General features: G+C 40.3%; 1 protein-coding gene across 1 annotated transcript in view; it reads right to left on the minus strand.

Annotated features, from left to right (window-relative positions):
- Nucleotides 1–4,896: 4,896 nt before the first annotated feature.
- The window catches only part of LOC145411023 (tyrosyl-DNA phosphodiesterase 1-like), a 281,158-nt gene continuing 267,082 nt past the window's right edge, over nt 4,897–18,972 (minus strand). Inside the window, exons 9-10 of the mRNA XM_080281084.1 lie at nt 11,100–11,310; nt 4,897–5,058 (exon numbers count right to left, since the gene is read on the minus strand). Coding sequence (XP_080137210.1) covers nt 4,897–5,058; nt 11,100–11,310 — 373 coding nt within the window. The remainder of the gene's footprint in view (nt 5,059–11,099; nt 11,311–18,972) is intronic.

Consider the following 18,972-nt stretch of genomic DNA (forward strand, 5'->3'; position numbering starts at 1 on the left):
AGTCAGGGAGAATGACTGGAAGTTGAGAAGCTAAGGATCAAAGAAATAGCAGATGAATACAGGACCAAAGTAGAGGACAAGTTAGAATTATTGAATTGGAATGAAATGGATCTGGACAGACTGTGGAATGCATATAGGGATTGCTTATTGAGCAATGCTAAAGCGGTGTGTGGTGTGGCAAGAGTAACAACAAAGAAGAAAGGTAAGGCATGGCGGGATGAGGAGGTAAAGACAGCGGTGGAGGAAAAGAGGAAGAAGTGGCTAAAGTGGTTACAGGATAGGGGTTCATTTGAAATAAGAAACGAATGTGTTGAGAGCAAGAAGCACGTAAAGAGACTAGTGAAGAGGAAAAAGAAGAAGGTAAATGAGGATCTAGGAAGAAAAATGAATACGAACTACTCTGAAAATAGAAAGCTATTCTGTAAAGAGGTGCGGAAATGTAGAAGCGAAAGCAGAAAGAAATGGGATGGTGTGAAGGATGCAGGTGGTAGATTATTAACCCATGTAGATGAAGTAAGGACTAGATGGAAAGAATATTTTGAAAGCCTGATGAATGGGGATAGAGAGAGCAGAGCAGCTGTAAACATGATTGGTTTTGGGGGTGTGCAGAGAAGGAATGCAGCGCCAGGAGACGTGACACTCGCACAGGTGAAGAGTGCTGTGAAGCGGTTGAAAAATGGGAAAGCAGCTGGGGTTGATGAGGCGCATGCAGAGATGCTTAAATGTAGTGGAGAGAATGGAATGAAGTGCTTGTTGGAGATATGTAACAAGGCATGGATGAGTGAAACTGTGCCTGCAGAGTGGAAAAAGGCTGTGATTGTATCCCTGTACAAAAATAAAGGTGAACGAAGTGAGTGCAAGAATTATCGTGGCATAAGCTTACTGTGTGTGGTAGGGAGGTGTATGGAAGAATTATTATAAAGTAAGAGAGATATTAGAAGTCCTAGTGAATGATCAACAGGGTGGCTTTAGAAGTGGCAGAGGATGTATGGACCAAATATTTGCAGTGAGACAGATAGTAGAAAAGGCTTGTGAGAAGGCCCATAAGGTGTTTATGGCATTCATCGATCTGGAAAAAGCATATGACAAAGTGGACAGAGAAGGATTGTGGAAAGTTCTGCACATGTACCGCTTAGAGGGTAAGCTGCTAGGTGCCGTCAAGAGTTTTTATGATGGTAGTGAAGCATGTGTCAGGGTTAATGGGCATCTAAGTGTCAGGGTTAATGGGCATCTAAGTGAATGGTTCACAATCAGTGTGGGCGTGCGACAAGGTTGTGTGATGTCCCCATGGTTGTTCAATGTATATATGGATGGGGTGATGAGATAAGTGAAAACATGAGTAATGGAGAGAGGGATGGCATTGGTAATGAATGGTGATGGATGGAATATCTCAAATTTGTTGTATGCTGATGATGCAGTACTGCTTGCAAGTACCGGACAAGAACTTGGTAGGCTAGTGCAGAGTTCTACTGATGTCTGTAAGTGTCATTCCCTGAGAGTAAATGTAGAAAAGAGTAAAGTGACGGTTATTGAGAGAGAAGGTGACTCCCAGTGCAATGTAACAGTGAATGGAGAGAGACTGGAAATGGTGAGAGAGTTCAAATACCTGGGTACAGTGACAGAAAAGAGAGGAAAATGTGCAAAAGTTGAAAGCAGAGTGACACAAAGAAGACTAGTAGCTGGTGCAATGAAGGCCTTGATAAGAAACAGAGGCTTGAGTGTTGCAGCTGCACGAGGCATACATGAAGGAGTGTTAGTGCCAACTTTAACACATGGATGTGAAACTATGATGTGGCATGAAAATGAAAAGTCAAGAGTGAGAGCAGTGGAGATGGGACTGCTGAGGAATGTATGTGGAGTACAGAGGGTGGATAGGATACAAAATAATGTGATTCGTGAAAGATGCGAAGTGAGGAAGTCAGTGGGCACCAGAATTGAAGAGAGTGTACTGAGATGGTATGGTCATGTGGAGAGAATGGGTAACAATAAAGTGGTGAAGAAAGTATATCTGAGCGAATTTGAAGGAGGAAGGAGGCAAGGTAGGCCAAGGAGAAGTTGGAGAGATGTGGTGGATGAATGTGTGAGGAAGAGAGGTTTGGAAGTCAGTAAGGTTAGGGAACTGACAGGAGATCGAGCTGGCTGGATGAATTTTGTGAGAAGAAGTGCATGATCAGGGATTTTTTGCACCCCTTTTTAACGTGGCAGAGTCTGGATTGACTCTGACGGATACGATTATGTGAAGCTACAGAACGTGGTGAATGTTTATGGCATATCCAATAGAGCCAGGATTCAGGGGGCTTGAATGATGAGTGAATGGAAGTGTGGCCCACTGGATTGGGCAATTTTGGGCTGTCTGGACATTGCTACTCCTCACCCTGCCCTTGGGTGGGAAAGGAGGTCCGGATGATGATGATGATGATGATGATGATGATAATAAATAATAATAATAATAATAATAATAAAAATGAGTGATTCTACACTGAGGGACAAGCCAAATGTTTCCTATACACCAGGAAACCATTTACTATGCTGGGTGGTAACCATATAACCAAATTTTGGCGCCTGGTGGTTTAGTGAGTAATTATTGCACTCCAATCGGATTGAGCCGGTGAAAGTTTATGTCCAAGGGGTGGTTGGGGTTGATTGCTCATGCAATGCCACTCAGGGATGAGTAAGGCTGGTCACTCTCATCTTAAATGTCAGGACCAACTGCTTAGCCCCGGGCTCCTACGCTCCTCATGGGGCTATGTAGGATTGGATGATAGATGGATGGATGGATTAAAAAAAAGCTTATACAAAAGCATTAATACTTAAGATCACTGTTTATTACCTAGAATAAATCTAAGTTGCAGTTTGGCTTTGTTTCTGCAGGCAGCATAAAATTCCTGATTGCATGTTCTGCACATTGATTACTTCTTGGTATCTTCCGTAAGGATGGCTCCTGCTTCCAGTGATTCTGCAATGAATTTAGTGCTTTTTTGTAAGGTTTCAATATTTATGACAAGTTCTTGAAGTCATTTTCACTGTACATCTGATTTGTAAACCAGTGCTCTGCCCATTCACACGAAATGAATCTGCATATCTTCTCCAAAGTCTCCCTTGTTGTTGGTATAAGAATGAATGCAAGGACAGCGAGAATTGCTCTTGAATTCCACCTCGCATTACTCATATTTGGAATTCTGTGAAAGTTAATCAAAGGAAAATGCCCTTTTTCTTCAAAGAATCTAAACACTCGTGTTTTATGGTTGGTGGATGATTAGTCTTATCTTCATCCTTATATTTGCTCTCATCAGATTCAATGCAACTACCACTAGATGAAAGATCGTAAGATGTTGATGGTAATATAGGTTCATCAGGCAGTTTTTGTCTTTTTGAAGGGCGAGTGGTTTCCTTACTTGCATCTTGACCTGCTGAGAACCCCACTTCTTTGCTTTGCCCTTGTAGGTGGTAGAGTTATTTATCTTCAGTGGATAACCATTGACCATTTACTTTTGCGATATCAAAAAGTTTATTTAGGGCATCATATTTTCCCCTCTTGACACATTCATCGTGAGATTTTAGCACCTTGTTAAGCTCTGCTTGTATTGCTTGATCTGACACACGTGGAAAGTTCAATTTATTCTCCCATAATTTTGTAACTTCTCTGGAAATTCCAACTATATATTCATTCTTTTCTTAATTTGATTTTTGCTCCAAGAAACTGGTAACATCCAACAACTTGCATTTGATTTGGCATTCTGCATTTCGCTTCTAATGAAGATTCTTCTAAAGACACAATTCCTCTTCTTCTATGAGACTGCTGGAACCGCACCAAATTATTGGTCCAGACATCCTTGCTCTTCTGTACGATAGTATCATTTCTTTTGTGTGACATCATGCTTATGTGAAAAACATTTACTATATAACAGTAACACACTAAGCAATCATTTTGCTGACTGTTCACCTGCAAACTGCAAAGATAACTGTTAGATGCTGAAAACTGTGTCCCGTTTTATAATATTTAGATTATTCTAGAATGTTCTAAACAATGTTAAACCATACTAAAATGTTACAAACTGTTCTAAAAAGTTCTAAGCATTTCTAAAATCTTCTGTGCAAGTTTATAATATTATATAAAAATCTATATAAAGATTAAGAAAGTGATAAAACTTGCATGTGGTAATGTTAAATATGTGGTAATCCATTTTTTATCTGGGGGTGAGCTTTTTTTTTAAACTGAGAGGAATAAGGTCTTTTTTCTTTGTTTTTAAACAAAAGTTCATCAATTTATGATACAGGCTACCTTTTATTTGAAAAAAAAAATAAAAAAAAAATAAAAAATAATAAAAAAGTTATAACCCTAACATATACACTTCTGATGACAGCTGCTTATACTAAAATAAAAATGGAGTGTGAGATATGATACAAGCCAAATGGTTTCCTGTACAGCAGGAAACCATTTACTATACTGGGTGGTAACCATATAACCAATTGTTAGTGCCTGGTAGTTTAGGGTAATTATGGTGCTCCAATCGGATCGAGCTGGTGAAGGTTTATATCCAAGGGATGGTTGGGGTTTACTGCTCACATAATGCCACTCAGGGATGAGTGAGGCTGGTCACTCTCATCTTAAATGTCAGGACCAACTTGCCTAGCCCCAGGCTCCTACGCTCCTCATGGGGCAACGTAGGATTGGATGATAAATGATGAATGGGATATGAGGCACACTTCAACCAGGAGTGAGGGTTGGACTAGGCTGAATGTAGTCCTGTACATTTAAGAGTAAACAGCCAGTCTAGTACCCTTGATGGCTTGCAAAAAAAAAAAAAAAAAAAAAAAAAAAACTCGTCACCTCTCTGGAATCAAACCAATACAAGATCGTCATTCCAGCTGGGATGTTGTAACCATCAGAACACGTCAGTCAAGATAAGTCTGTCCAAATATGTCCTGACGCTTCTTGGTTGTGTTCATGAACCAGGGTCTTGCAGATTCTGGGTAGGGGGTCAGAGGAAAGTCATATGGGATAGCCAGGGTGTCCACCTCACCTGGGGTTCCCAATCTGAACTCGGAGCCCTTTGTCTGGTAAGAGAAATGCACGTATGGTAAGTAATCAGCATAAGCTAACACTTAGGCTCCTATGACTCACTCTCAATCCACCACGATGATACGTAATAACAATATGATAATACTAATCCACTTCTCCACAATCCAATCCTTTATTCTCCCATCCCGAGCATAGCAGCCTAGGGCTTGGCTTCTCACTCCAGACATTTAGCGATTCTGTGCAGTCATTTTCTCCTAGGCTGCATTGTACTATCAATAACCTGACCACTCCACTGACTTACAGCCCTAAGGACTCCATCCAGTTGTATCACCTGAACTAACTAGACTACCAGGTATTCATCTGCTGACTGAGTAGTAGTTAATAACTACAATGTCACCACCACCACCACCAACAACAACAACAATGACAATACAGTAGTCCCTCATTTATCCGGACATGTTAATTAACCGGACACTAGACCTTGGTTCTATTAAACCATTATCTGAATTTACTTGCTATTATCCAGACACAAAAGTCCCCGAGAAGTTCGGCCAGCTGGTCGACATGTTCAAACATTCGGTATCATGGGCGCTGGGCTCAAGCCATGAGTGGGAAGTAAGCTGTAACCCACAACTAGAGCTTAAATATCCAAAATATCCATCCGCCCTTGTAATGAATGGTCAAAGTTGCGCGCTTGTCTAATCACTCCCAAAAACCTCCAGCACCCGAGTAATACAACTGTTACCCACAAGCAGAGTCAAAACGTCTGTACGCATCCCCACCCAATGCTTAAAGTTGCACAGCCACCGGGCTAAGTCTTTCTGAACTGCCACTGAGACTGTAACATTGACCGCAAGCCATGAGTACAGGCATACCCCGGGTTAACGATGTACTGTAGTACTCATTATCCGGATGTTGCCACTATCCGGACATGCCTTTGGCTCTATTATGTCAGGATAAATGAGGGATTACTATAACATTATAATAATAATAAAAATCATCATCGTCATCGTCATCATCATCATCATCAATCATCATCATCATCATCATCATCATCTAATCCTGTGTTGCCCCATGAGGTGTGTAGTAGCCCGGGGCTAGGCAAGTTGGTCCTAACGTTTAAGATGAGAGTGACCAGCCTCTCTCAACCCTTAGTGGCATTACGTGAGCAATAAACCCCAACCAACCCTTGGGTACAAACCTATAAAGGCTCAATCCAGCTGGAGTGCCTTAATTACCCACTAAACCACCAGGTGACATAGGTTATATGGTTACCACCCAGCATAGTAAATGGTTCCCTGGTGTTCAGGAAACCAATTGGCTTGTCACTAAGTGTATTATTATAATAATAATAATAATAATAATAATAATAATAATAATAATTATAATAATAATAATAATATTCACTCATTCATTCATCATCTAATCCTGTGCTGCCCCATGAGAAGCGTAGGAGCCCAGGGCTATACTCAGTTTTTTTTTTATCGAGGCAAAGATGCACTTGACAGGTTAATGATGATTGGTTGAATGCAACGTCTCCAAATAACATCGTTGTATTTCAAATAATTACAGGTAATGTGAATCAAAACCTAGTAATTATTTGAAATACAATGATGTTATTTGGACATGAAGCATTCAGCCAATCATCATCAATCAGTTAAGTGCATCTTTGCCTCAATAAAAAAAAAAAAATGAGTATAGGCAAGTTGGTCCTGACATTTATGATGAGAGTGACCAGCCTCATTCACCCCTGAGTGACATTACATGAGCAATAAACCCCAACCACTCCCTGGATGTAAACCTGCACAGGCTCAATCCAAATGGAGCGTCTTAATTACCCACTAAACCATCAGGAGCCAAAATTTGGTTAGGCTACATTGTTACCACCCAGTGTCATAAATGGTTTCCTGTTGTACAGGAAACCATTTGGCTTGTCACTCAGTGTAAGACCTTTCGTAGACAGAAGGAAGAGGAAAGACCGAAGAAAAGAAAGACAGATGAGGAAGAAAGGAAAGAACAGAGGAAGGGGCAGTCATCCGAGAGCAGCACCACATCAAGTGAATGGATGGTGAGCAAAGTAATAATAAATAATTATGACATCAATAACAACAATAATAATAATGATAATAATAATTTATACAACGATGAATGGTGATTGGCCATGATGATGATGAAAATGGCAGACATCAAAGATAAACACACACACACACACACACACACACACACACACACACACACAGCCTAATGAAATAAATCAGCTTAAGAGGGATAATAAGAAGTTAGAAGAAGAAAGGGACAGGCTGAAAAACAAACTAGATGAGTATGAATCCAAATCAGGAATACAGGACGAGCACATTAAAGAAATCAAGAAGCAACATAAGGGGTGGAAGAAAATGCAGGAAGAAGGAAATGTAAATCTGAAAGAGATTAGAGAACAACAAAGCAAGGAAAAAGTGAAGAGGGAAGTGGTTAGGGTACTGAGAAGTAGAGAATCTTTAGTTAGGGATGTAGCAGATAAGAAAAAATGTGTAATAATTTCTGGAGTTAAAGATAAGAATATGACAATGAGATCAGAAAGAGAAAAAGAACTGAGGAAGGATAAAGAAATAATATCACTAGTCATGGAGGAAAACAATGAAGCTCAAGAAGAGATTGAAGAGGTGTTTAGGTTAGGAAAGTATGAGGAAGGAGGGGCAGGGACATTGAAGGTAAAATTTAAGTCCCAGGCAACAGTAAACAAAATTATCAGTAGAACATGGAAATTATCAGACAAGGAAGGGTTAAAAAAATGTTTGGATAAGGAGAGATGCAAATGAGGAAGAAAGAGCTAAGATAAAGGAGTTAGTACAGGAAGCAAAGGTAAAAAACACACAGAGAACGGAGGAAGAGAAGACAGTGTTTTATTGGAGTGTAATGGATCAGAAATTAAGGAAGTGGTATCGGCAGAGAGAAGAAGAAAAGAGAGTATAAAAAATATCAAAAATAATTGGAAGGTGACATACTAATGTTGATGGTTTAATATCTGCAAGGCCAGAAACCAACGATTTTTTGAGGATGCATGAACCTGATGTTATGTGCTTTGTAGAGACCAAGTTAAGAGAAGATATTGATGTTCATACAGGAGATGGTAAATACAAACTGTGGAGAAGGGACAGAAAAAAAAAAAAAAAAAACGGAGGAGGAGTGATGACAGCAGTGAAGAACAACATAAATGTAGATACCGTGGAAATGGGAGAGGGCAGAGCCGAAGTGATAAATATGAAATTAGAAACAGTAGAGGGAGGGGGAGGCCGAGGATGAGATGGAGGGATGGGATGAAGAGGTATATGAGAGAGGGGGGTGTGAGTTGGGAGCAGGGCAGTGAAATGGCGGGGGACAGGACGAAGTGGAGGCGATTTGTTTGTGGCCACCCCAAACGGGATTGAGGCATCAGGCAATTGATGGATAGATAGATAGAAACAGTAGACAATAGCAAGAGAGATATGCCACTAGTGTATGTTGCCCCCAAGACAAGAGCATGGAGTGATGATGAATACCAGGAAATTTTGTCAGACATGGCTAGTTATTTACAGAAAATGATTGAAAAAAGCAACAATATAATTTTAATGGGTGACTTCAATTGTAAAGAGGTGAACTGGGAGCAATGGGACTCAGGAGGCAGCAAAGATTCATGGGGCACTATATTATTAAATATAACAATGAACAATGTGATGACACAATGGGCCAAAGAAGTGACACAGTTCCAAGGTGAGGACACACCAGCAAGACTAGATTTACTGTTTACCAAAGAACCTGTTGTAACAGAATCATTGAAATATCTGTGTCCTATTGGAAAAAGTGATCATGTGGTCACTGAGTTCCAGATAATAATAGGGAAACTGGAGCCAAGAGATGAGCTTTATAGGCAGGGAAGATACAACTTTCGGAGAGCAAACTTTACAGGATTGAGAAATTTTTTCGAAAATGCAGATTGGAGAAAATTCAGAGAAACAAGAGAGATACAGAGTAAATGGAATATTTTTCTAGGCCTCTATAATTCGGAAGTGGAAAGTTTTGTACCAAGAGTAAGGGGGAAAGAAAACAGGAAAAAGGAGTGGTATCATAGAAGGTATATGATGGCAAAAAAGAGAGAGACACAGCATGGAACAATTGGAGAAAAAGAGGTAACAACAGAACAAAGGAAGAATATAAAAGAACTAGAAATGAATACACTAGAATACGTAGAGGGGAAGAAAAGAATTTTGAAAAAGGTATAACAGACAAATGTAAGGATGAACCCAAACTGTTTTAGAGATTTGTCAATGGCAAACTGAAACAAAAGGAAGGAATAACTAAACTGAAAGTAGAAGGAGAGGTCTATAAAGATGCAGCAATGCAAGCTGAAATAATGAACAAGTGTTTCCAATCAGTTTTCACAAATGAAAAGGAGTTTGTGAAAGGGGAGGGAGTGACTAGAAATGTAGTGATAAAAGATATAAAAGTGGAAGTACAGGAAGTGTATATATTACCGGAAACCCAAGATGTAAGGAAAGCCCCAGGACCAGATGGAATCTCTAATTGGGTACTGAAGGAATGCAGAGAACAACTGGCGGATAAGACTGACAGTTTAATTTTGTGTTCTCTGGAAGAGGGGAAAGTGCCTCAACAATGGAAGAGGGCAAATGTGGTACCAATTTATAGGGGACGAAACAGGGAAGAACCCCTGAATTATAGACCAGTGTCCTTAACCATAATGGTCACAAAATTATGTGAGAGAATTCTGAAAGACAGATGGATAAAATATCTGGAAAAGATGAATATTTTGGCTAATAGTCAGTTTGGATTCAGAAGTGGAAGGTCATGTGTTTCCAACTTGTTGAGTTTTTACTCGAGCGATTAACGTGCTACAGGAGAGAGATGGTTGGGTGGATTGTGTGTACAGTATTTAGATTTGGAGAAGGCCTTCGACAAGGTACCCCATAAGAGACTAATGTGGAAACTAGAGCAAATAGGATGACTGAAGGGAAACCTCCTGGAATGGATGAGAGACTTTTTGAGAGACAGACAATTGAGGACAGTAATAAAGAATAGGATGTCCGGATGGAGGGAATTAACAAGTGGAGTCCCACAGGGCTTGGTGTTGGCACCAGTAATGTTCTTGATTTACGTAAATGATATGGTAGATGGAGTGAACAGTTATGCAAGTCTGTTTGCTGATTATGCAAAGACATTGAGGAAGGTAAAAATTGGGGAGGATTGTAAAATGCTGCAGGATGATCTGGATAGGATACACGATTGGAAATGGATGTGGGAAATGACATTCAGTGCTAAGAAATGTAAAATATTGGAAATGGGTAAAAGTACGAAGAGGTCATCACTGAATTATTCGATGGGTAATGAACCAGTCACAAAAGCAAGAAAAGAGAAAGATTTGGGAGTGCTGGTCCAGGACAGCTTGCCACCTGAAAAACACATTAACAAGACAGTTAGAGAGACGTATAAACTCCTGACTAACATAGGAGTAGCTTTTCATTATATGGATGAGGTGGTGATGAAAAAATTGATAGTGGCCATGATTCGTCCCAGGTTAGAACATGCAGCAGTAGTGTGGTCCCCACACATAAAGAAAGATATAAACAAGATTGAGAGAATACAAAGAACAGCAACCAAAATGATACCCAGTCTGGGAGATCTGTCGTACAGAGAGAGACTGGAAAAGCTGGATTTGCCTTCCTTAGAAGAAAGGAGAAAGAGAGGCAACATGATTGCAGTGTTCAGGACCATGGTGGGAGTAGATAAAATTGACAAAGAAGTTCTGTTTGTATGGGATAAAAGAGCAACAAGAGGATATAGAATGAAACTGAAGAAGCCAAGCTGCTTAAAGGATTTCAAGAAATATAGTTTTCCTTATAGATGTATAGACCTGTGGAATAGCCTGGACAAAGAGATAATCCAGTCTAAAAACTTAAACAAGTTTAAAGGTAAATTTGACTTATTGAGAAACAGAGACGGGACCCCATGAGCGTAGCTCATTTCCTGTATATCACAATTAGGTAAATACACACACACACACACAAACACACACAAAAGTACTTACGACAAATTTTGGCAGAAGCAGAATGCCAACTTCATACGATCTTATAAAGAGTTGCGAGTTTTGTTTCTGTAGGGCCCCCCAGGCTGCTTTGGACAGATTAGCAGAGGTGAGGAGTAGGAACTGGGCAGAGGTTTGGGACTTATTTATACGAGTGTATGTTTTTATGTGGGGCATTGAACGAGTTCTCTTTCTTTTCTCGCTGCGCCAAACACTGAAAAAGAAGAGAAAAAGTGATCATCATCATCATCTTGCCTATTTTCCACAGCCATGGGTGGTGTGAGGTATGGTCAAGATAGCAGGTAGGGGAAATAACATGACAATGAAAGAACTAATTGACAGCAAGCCCAGTGAAATGGGCCACACACTCTACTCCCCACATTAGGTTAGGCTAATACAATAAAACGGTGATAGAAAATACAGTCTCTTACACAACAATACTAACATCATACATCATAAATAATATGTTGATCTCCCTCTCCTTGTCCCACCCACATAGCTCTAATTCTGTATCAACTGTTCCCTTTCATTTATAAAGGCTCTAACATGCTTCCATGCATCAGCCTTGGTCACATTATGGCAGCTCTCCATTCAGCTCGATCTCTGGCAGCCTCCCTATTCAGTCCTTTTTCTCTGAGGTCACACTCCATGACCATGTCCCAGGTATTTTTTGGTCTACCTCTTGCAGTCTTATCCCTGATGTTAACACTTCTCACTTTCTATACTCTATTGTCATCCCCCATCTCTCCATGTGCCCAAAACATCTCAATCTACTTCTCCTCATCACAACACCAATACACTCCAATCCCATCCTACCTCTTAACTCATCCATCATAAACCTAGCCCCCTCTGGCCTCGCATTCAAGGAAGCACTGTACATCCACCTTATCATTGGCATTTCTGTATGTCTGAGCCTGTGACTATCGTCTTCCTTTACTGCCCAGGTCTCATTACCATACAGCATAACACTCCTAACACATGCCGCATACAAAAATCCCTTAACGTGGAGGGAGAGCCTTTTCAAGGTCATGAGAGGCAACAGCTCCCTGAAATCCTTACAACAACTTCTCACTCTGTGGCCACAGTGAGAAGTGGTTGTAGGAATTTCAGCCACCACTGCCAGCACAAAACATGTCCCAAATAACAAAACCCTTCCCCACATTCGAGAGACTCACCAGCAAGATCAATCCTTTCATGCGTGACAGTCTCCATATGCTCTCCCCAACACACCGTGAACGTGAAATCAGCATTATCTTGCAGTCTACCTCTAATACCACTAAATCTTTAATGCACCCATTTATCACAGACACTGCATAAGATGGAATTACAATAAAACCTCGATATAATGGACTTCAATAGACTGGAATTCGCTTTTAACGGAAACGAGGAGCTGTCGGACTAAATTCTTATATAGCACATTGGAAAAATTTCGATAAAGCCAGAAGCAGTCCGGACTGCCTGACCACTTCAGATATGTTCACCATGGTTAGGTAATAAAAGACATGTTTATCAGTGTACAGTACAGTTTTATTTTATATATTATACCATTTGATTACTGTAGTGAATGTAAAATACAGTATAGTCATCCTTTAACATCTGCAGCGGTTAGGTAACAGAGACACTCGCGAACGTTAAAAATCCTCGGATATCTGCTGCCCCCGCCCCCATTAAAAACACCTCTGGACCTCCTATTTCCTTATATAACTACAGAAAAACCCTATGTGCATGTTAACAACCACTTTATTTAATACAAGAACACTAAAAAAAATTACTTTATTTAATACAAGAACACTAATAGTTAAAAATAATGAATAGTGTACTCCTGCATGGCCTCTTCTGACTACTGTGCTCATCCCAGCTCCCTCCAAAGGAAGAATGTTACAGTATATTTCATTCACCGGATAATGCCATTACTGTACTGAAACAGCCACAAACTGTTACAGTGTCAGCAGAGTTCGAGATTTTTTTTGTTTTTTTTTCTGTAGCCATCCATGGATAATCAAAACCGTGTGTGTTAAAACCGCAGATGTTAAGGGATGACAGTACAGTACTAAGGAGGAGATTGTAGCACCAGTCAAGCAGAGCAGTACTCCCAAGGTAGACGGAAAACTGATGACAGGGAGAGCTGGACCTCCTGTTTCATCAGCCCTTGGGACTAGTTCCTGACCATCCCACATTGCTGAACTTTATCAGTGTTTCAGTAACACAGAGAGTAGGCCCACATGCTCTCCAATACAAGTTTCTCTATCAACAATGAACTACATGTGCATTACACACCACACTTCCTTTTCAAAATTAAAATAAGAGTAACGGCGTCTAATAACCAGGCCTTGGAGTCCCCCGGGGAAGGGGGGGGGGGACCAAAAATGCCCCCACCATCTGCCCCTTTCCTGGTGAAGACACAACGAGCTGCCTGGAATCACTGTCTGACTCACTTCTTTGTGTCTCCAACATTTGTTGCCTTTCCTCTAACTTTCCCTCTGTTGAGCACCACCTCTCCTCCTCTAAACCTCACTTCCTCTTCGTAAATGAGAGACATCTGAGGCAACTGACAGCAAACTCTTTTCTATATCCTCCTACTTTATCTGTATTCATTTCAAATCCAAAGGTGACTGTTGTGTGTATGCACACTCTCATGTTCCTGAACTTAATTTTTCTGAATTCTCTACTCTCGGGCTTCGGCTTTCCTGTCTTTTTTGACAAAATATATCTGTGCTGCTTACTTATCCCCTATTTCTACTGACTACAAAAAATTTCTCGACTATCTTACTTCTACGATGAAACACATCCTCTCCGTTTCTCCTTTCTCTGAAATCTCCATTCTAGGAGATTTCAATGCTCATCACCACCTTTGGCTCTCCCCTCCTTTCACTGATTCACTTGGTGAACAAGTCTACATCTTTTCTATCTTTAATGACCTAATGCAGCTTGTACAGCACCCTACCCGTATCCCTGACTGCCTTGGAGAGAGTTCCAACATACTGACCTCTTCCTTACAACTAATCCTCCTGCTTACACTGTTAAACTTTCTACTCCGTTGGGCTCCTCCAATCACAACCTTGTTACCTTAACCTGTCCTATCACTCCAGTACAGTCTGTGGACCCTCCAAAGAAAAGTCGGTTGTGGCACTTTGGAGCTGCTGATTGGGAGGCCCTCAGCAGTACTTCTTTGATTTTCCTTAGAATGATTCTTGCTTCCATGTCCAGGAGCCATCTGAGTGTGCCATGTGTATTACGGAGGTTATTCTCTCGGGCATGGAGCATACATTCCTTTTTCATATCTTTGATGCAAAAAAGCCTTGGTTTAATCAAGCTTGTTCTAATACTGTCCACAACAAGGAGAAGGCCTAAGATACCAGAGCCAACCCATCTATGAATCACATCTTTTTTATGTTTCTGCCCAGAATCGTGCTAAGTCTGTTCTTCACTCTGCTAAAAATAATTTCATCCGTACTAAATGCTCTCAACTCTCAAACTCAAATTCTTCCCACTCCTTCTGGCACCTTGCCAAAAACCTTTCTAACAACTTTACCTCATCATCCTTCCTTCCTCTTTTCTACTCTGATGGCTCTGTAGCTATTTCTTCAACTGATAAAGCAGATCTCTTCACTCAGACTTTCTCCTCCAATTCCACCTAAGACGATTCTGGCACTGTTCCTCCATCACTTCCCTCCTCTGACTTCCTCATGGCTGACATTAAAACTTCATCAGCTTATGTATTTTCTGCCATTGCTGGCCTCAATACTTACAAGGCATATGGGCCTGATGGGGTCCCTCCTGTTGTCCTCAAGAACTGTACTTCTGTGCTTACATTCTGCCTAGGTAAATTCTTTCGCCTTTGTCTATCAACTTGTACTGTTCCTTCTTGCTGGAAGGTTGCTCTCATTCAGCCAGTCCTAAAAAAGGACGACCATTCCCAACCCTCTAACTAATGCCCAATTGCTTTAATATCCTGTGTCTCATCTCAGCAATTACTTCAACAAACAAGGGAAGAGGCTATGGCACACCTAATGTCTGAATTGGCTTGTATCTCTGACTGGGGTAAAAGTAACCTTGTTTTTAATGCATCAAAAGCTCAGTTCTTACATCTATCAACCCAATAAAATCTTCCACAGGAGTACCCACTAATGTTTCATAATATCCAGCCCAATCCTACATCATCCTTAAACATGCTTGGGGTTTCATTTTCTCGGGATTTTTCTTGGAAAGATTATATTACACCTCTAGTAAAATCTACTTCCACGAGCTTAGGTGTGCTAAGCTGACTCTGTACCCTCTTTACCCCTGCACAGTTGTTGACTTTATACACAGGTTTTATTCACCCGAGCAGAGTACAACTCTCATGTGTGGGTAGTCTCCCCACATAAAGCTCTTCTCAATATGATGGAGTCAATGCTTTTCGTCTCATTAACTCCCCTCTTACTGGCTCCTTTCAACCTTTGTCTCTTCGCCGCACTGTTGCATCTTTATCTCTTTTCTATCGCTACTTCAATGGACACTGCTCCTCTGAATTGTCTGCTGACATCCCTCCACCTCTACGACAGTCTCGTAGCACCCATCTAGCAACAAACTCTCACCCCTTTTCTGTCCAACTCTCCAATGCTAGAGTTAAGCGTTACTTCCAGTCCTTCATTTATGCAACAGGTCAACTCTGGAACTGTCTCCCTCTGTCTGTATTTCGTACTTCCTATGATCTCCAGTTTTTCAAACAGTGTATCCAGGCATCTCAAAATGAACGGATCTTGAAGTTGGCTCTCTTTTGCATTGTTTTTGTTTTATTTTCTTGGAAGGAACAGTTTGCAGGCTCCTGGCCATTGGTTCCTCCTTCCATGCATTAAAAAGAAAAAAAAATACTGCAATGGTAGTAGAAACAGTTTAAAAACTGTTGGTGAAATCCGGGATACTGTCTGATATGCTAGAAATAGTCCGGGTTAGCAGGGGGAAGTCCGGATGTCGTTTTTATCGGAATGGTTTGGGCTGAAATAAGTCTGTTAAAATGAGGTTTTACTGTACCTCCCAAGCCCTTGTGGCAAACCACAAATGACCACTCACCCTCTTCCTTGACAGTACTGTACTGCCACCAAGTCTAGATACCATCACCTTTGTTTTATCTGCATTTACTTTCAAGCCCTCGTGCCCCATACCATCTCCCCACTTACTAAACATCTCCTCTGTCCAGGGTTAGAAAAATCGATTTTTTTTTTTTTTTTTTTAAATCAAAAAAATTGATTTTTTTTTTAATTTAAATCGGATTTTTTAAAATTTAAATCAGATTTTTAAAAATCTGTGATTTTTTTCTCAACCTTGTTTGTGCCTTTGGGAATTCTGTCAGAAGAGTACCATACTGGGTCTTTTTTTCCTCCCACTTGCTGCAATGCATCCATTAGGCATGATTATATATCACTGTTCAAATAAACAGACTTACAAAATTGAAAACAATAAATGTGAATGGGAAGTGTGAGTAAGGCAGTGCACCACAGACTAGCACTTCTTGGTATGGGGAAGGTTACTCACACTCATGGTTGGAAAAAAATGCCATATATATACAGTATATATATACTGTGTATATATATACTGTATATACTGTTGGTACACTGAAAGCAGTGATAAGAAATAGGGAGGTGAGTATGGAAGTTAAGAAGTCACTGCATGATAGTACTGTATTGTGATCCCTACCCTGACGTATGGAAGCGAGGCATGGACCTTGCAAGAGGGGAACAAGTCAAGAGTGAAAGCAGTGGAAATGAGTTACCTGAGAGAAGCATGTGGAGTGACGTGGAGGGACAGGTTGACGAATGAAGAAGTGAAGGAACGCTGTGGGGTGGATGTGGTTGAGAAGATTAGGAGAAATACACTGAGGTGGTTTGGACATGTGAAGAGAATGGAGAATGAAAGACTGACTAAGAGGGTGTATGTAGGTGAGGTGGAGGGAGGGAGAGGTAGACCGAGAATGAGGTGGAGGGATGGAGTTGAGAGGTATATGAGGGAGGGGGGGGTGAGTTGGGGGGAGGGTAGTCAAATGGTGGGTGACAGAGCGACTTGGAGGCGTTTTGTCTGCGGCCACCCTTTGCGGGATTAGGGCGTCGGGCTATAGATAGATAGATATACTGTATTTTAATCTGTAATACAGTATTTTATTTAAATCATATTTTTAAATTTAAATTGATTGTTTTACCTTTTCTTTTTTTCACTTTTATGAAGACTTTTTTTTTTTTTTTTTTTTTTTTTTTTTACTAAGCCTTTACCAATGTTAAATGAAATCATATTTTGGTATCATACATATATTACCCAAAAGTTGCTATGCAACTTGAAAAGACATGATGCATTAAAGGCTTTCCTAACCAGAGCACTTATTATTATCAAAGAGCCTTCTTTCCTCTGTTTTTTTAATATTTGGCTTGTAACAAAAAGCAATCGCTTGTGCCTGACTTGATCAAGATCAGTGCAGGAAGAGTACAGGCCAAGCAGACTTGATGCATCTGTACAATACACATCCATCACATTCTGTCTTCTTCATTTTTACTGTGTTTATATATTAAAAATCAATTTTGATTTAAATCATGATTTTTTCACTCTGATTTATATCAATTTAAATCATTTGATTTAAATCATAACAACCCTGCCTCTGTCTCCTTTCAGTCTCTGCAATCAACACCAAATCACTGGCATACTAAATCTCCCATGGGAGTCTATTTCTGAAGTCACATGAGAGGTCTTCATGCACCATGATAAATATGAGTAACAAGGGGTTTAAGACTGACCCCATTTGCACACCAACATTCACGGAAAATTCATCACTCAAATTTCCATTCATCCTTACCTGGGTCCAAACACCCACACACAAATCCACTGCTACTCGAACCAGCCACTCCTCGATCCCAAACCTTCTCATTGCCCACTTCACCACCTTCCTAGGGACTCTGTCAAAGGCCTTCCCCATATCAACAAAAACAAAGTACAGATCCCTTTTCTTTCGTATATATTTTTCCTGAAGCTGTAGAACAAGGAATATAACATCAGTGGTCCCTTTGCTGGGTATAAACCCAAACTGCATCTCATTAACCCCTACACCGCGGGCATGTTTACCGATGTTTTGCGTGTGCCGCGGGGTTATTCGGGCTCCGACAGACTCTCAAAAAATATTTGCCAAAAATCAGTTATTAGTCCTAGAATAATAAAATTATATATGCTTATGGCACATACCTTCAGCTTTCTCCTGGAATGTTTGTTGAGCCTTCGTCAGTTACCATAGGACTTGTGGAGACCTCTGAAGTTGGGTAACGAAGTCTCCACTTTACACTTCCCGACAACCCGTAATATGATTACCACAGCCAGATATTAACACTATAAACACTACTCTATGATTTTCAAGTAGTTTGGGATCCATACTCCAAAAAAAAAAACACTGTGAAAGCAATGAAAATTATGAGCGCGTCTGACCGCCACACTTGCGCTAGTTCGCTCTTGGTACTCTGTCATTTATTATTCATAAAACCCCTCACACTTTATATTTCTAATACTATATAACACTTATATATATCTACAGTCTTTATCCATAAGTTTCCTTCAGTAGTATTAGTTTATTGTCACTGTAGGGATTCAATTTCTTTCAGTAAAATACGTAGCATTCACTTTCTCGTCCTGTATACTAGCATTGAGAGTGAATGTCACTTTCATCTTCACTTTCATAACTCATAGTATTCAGACAGGCTATAGTGAAACTTTCACTTTCATTACTCCTAGGGTATATACTCGTATTCTTATAATACTACTCATTTACATTTCTATTTACGTTCTCTATTTTATTTACGTTATTTACATTTCTATTTTATTTACACTGTGTTATGCACTGTCACTTGAAGTAACTTATAAAACT

The sequence above is a fragment of the Coenobita brevimanus genome, chromosome 87, assembly GCF_032717465.1.
Source record: "Coenobita brevimanus isolate Jiangsu-jjx chromosome 87, ASM3271746v2, whole genome shotgun sequence".
NCBI classification, from domain to species: domain Eukaryota; kingdom Metazoa; phylum Arthropoda; class Malacostraca; order Decapoda; family Coenobitidae; genus Coenobita; species Coenobita brevimanus.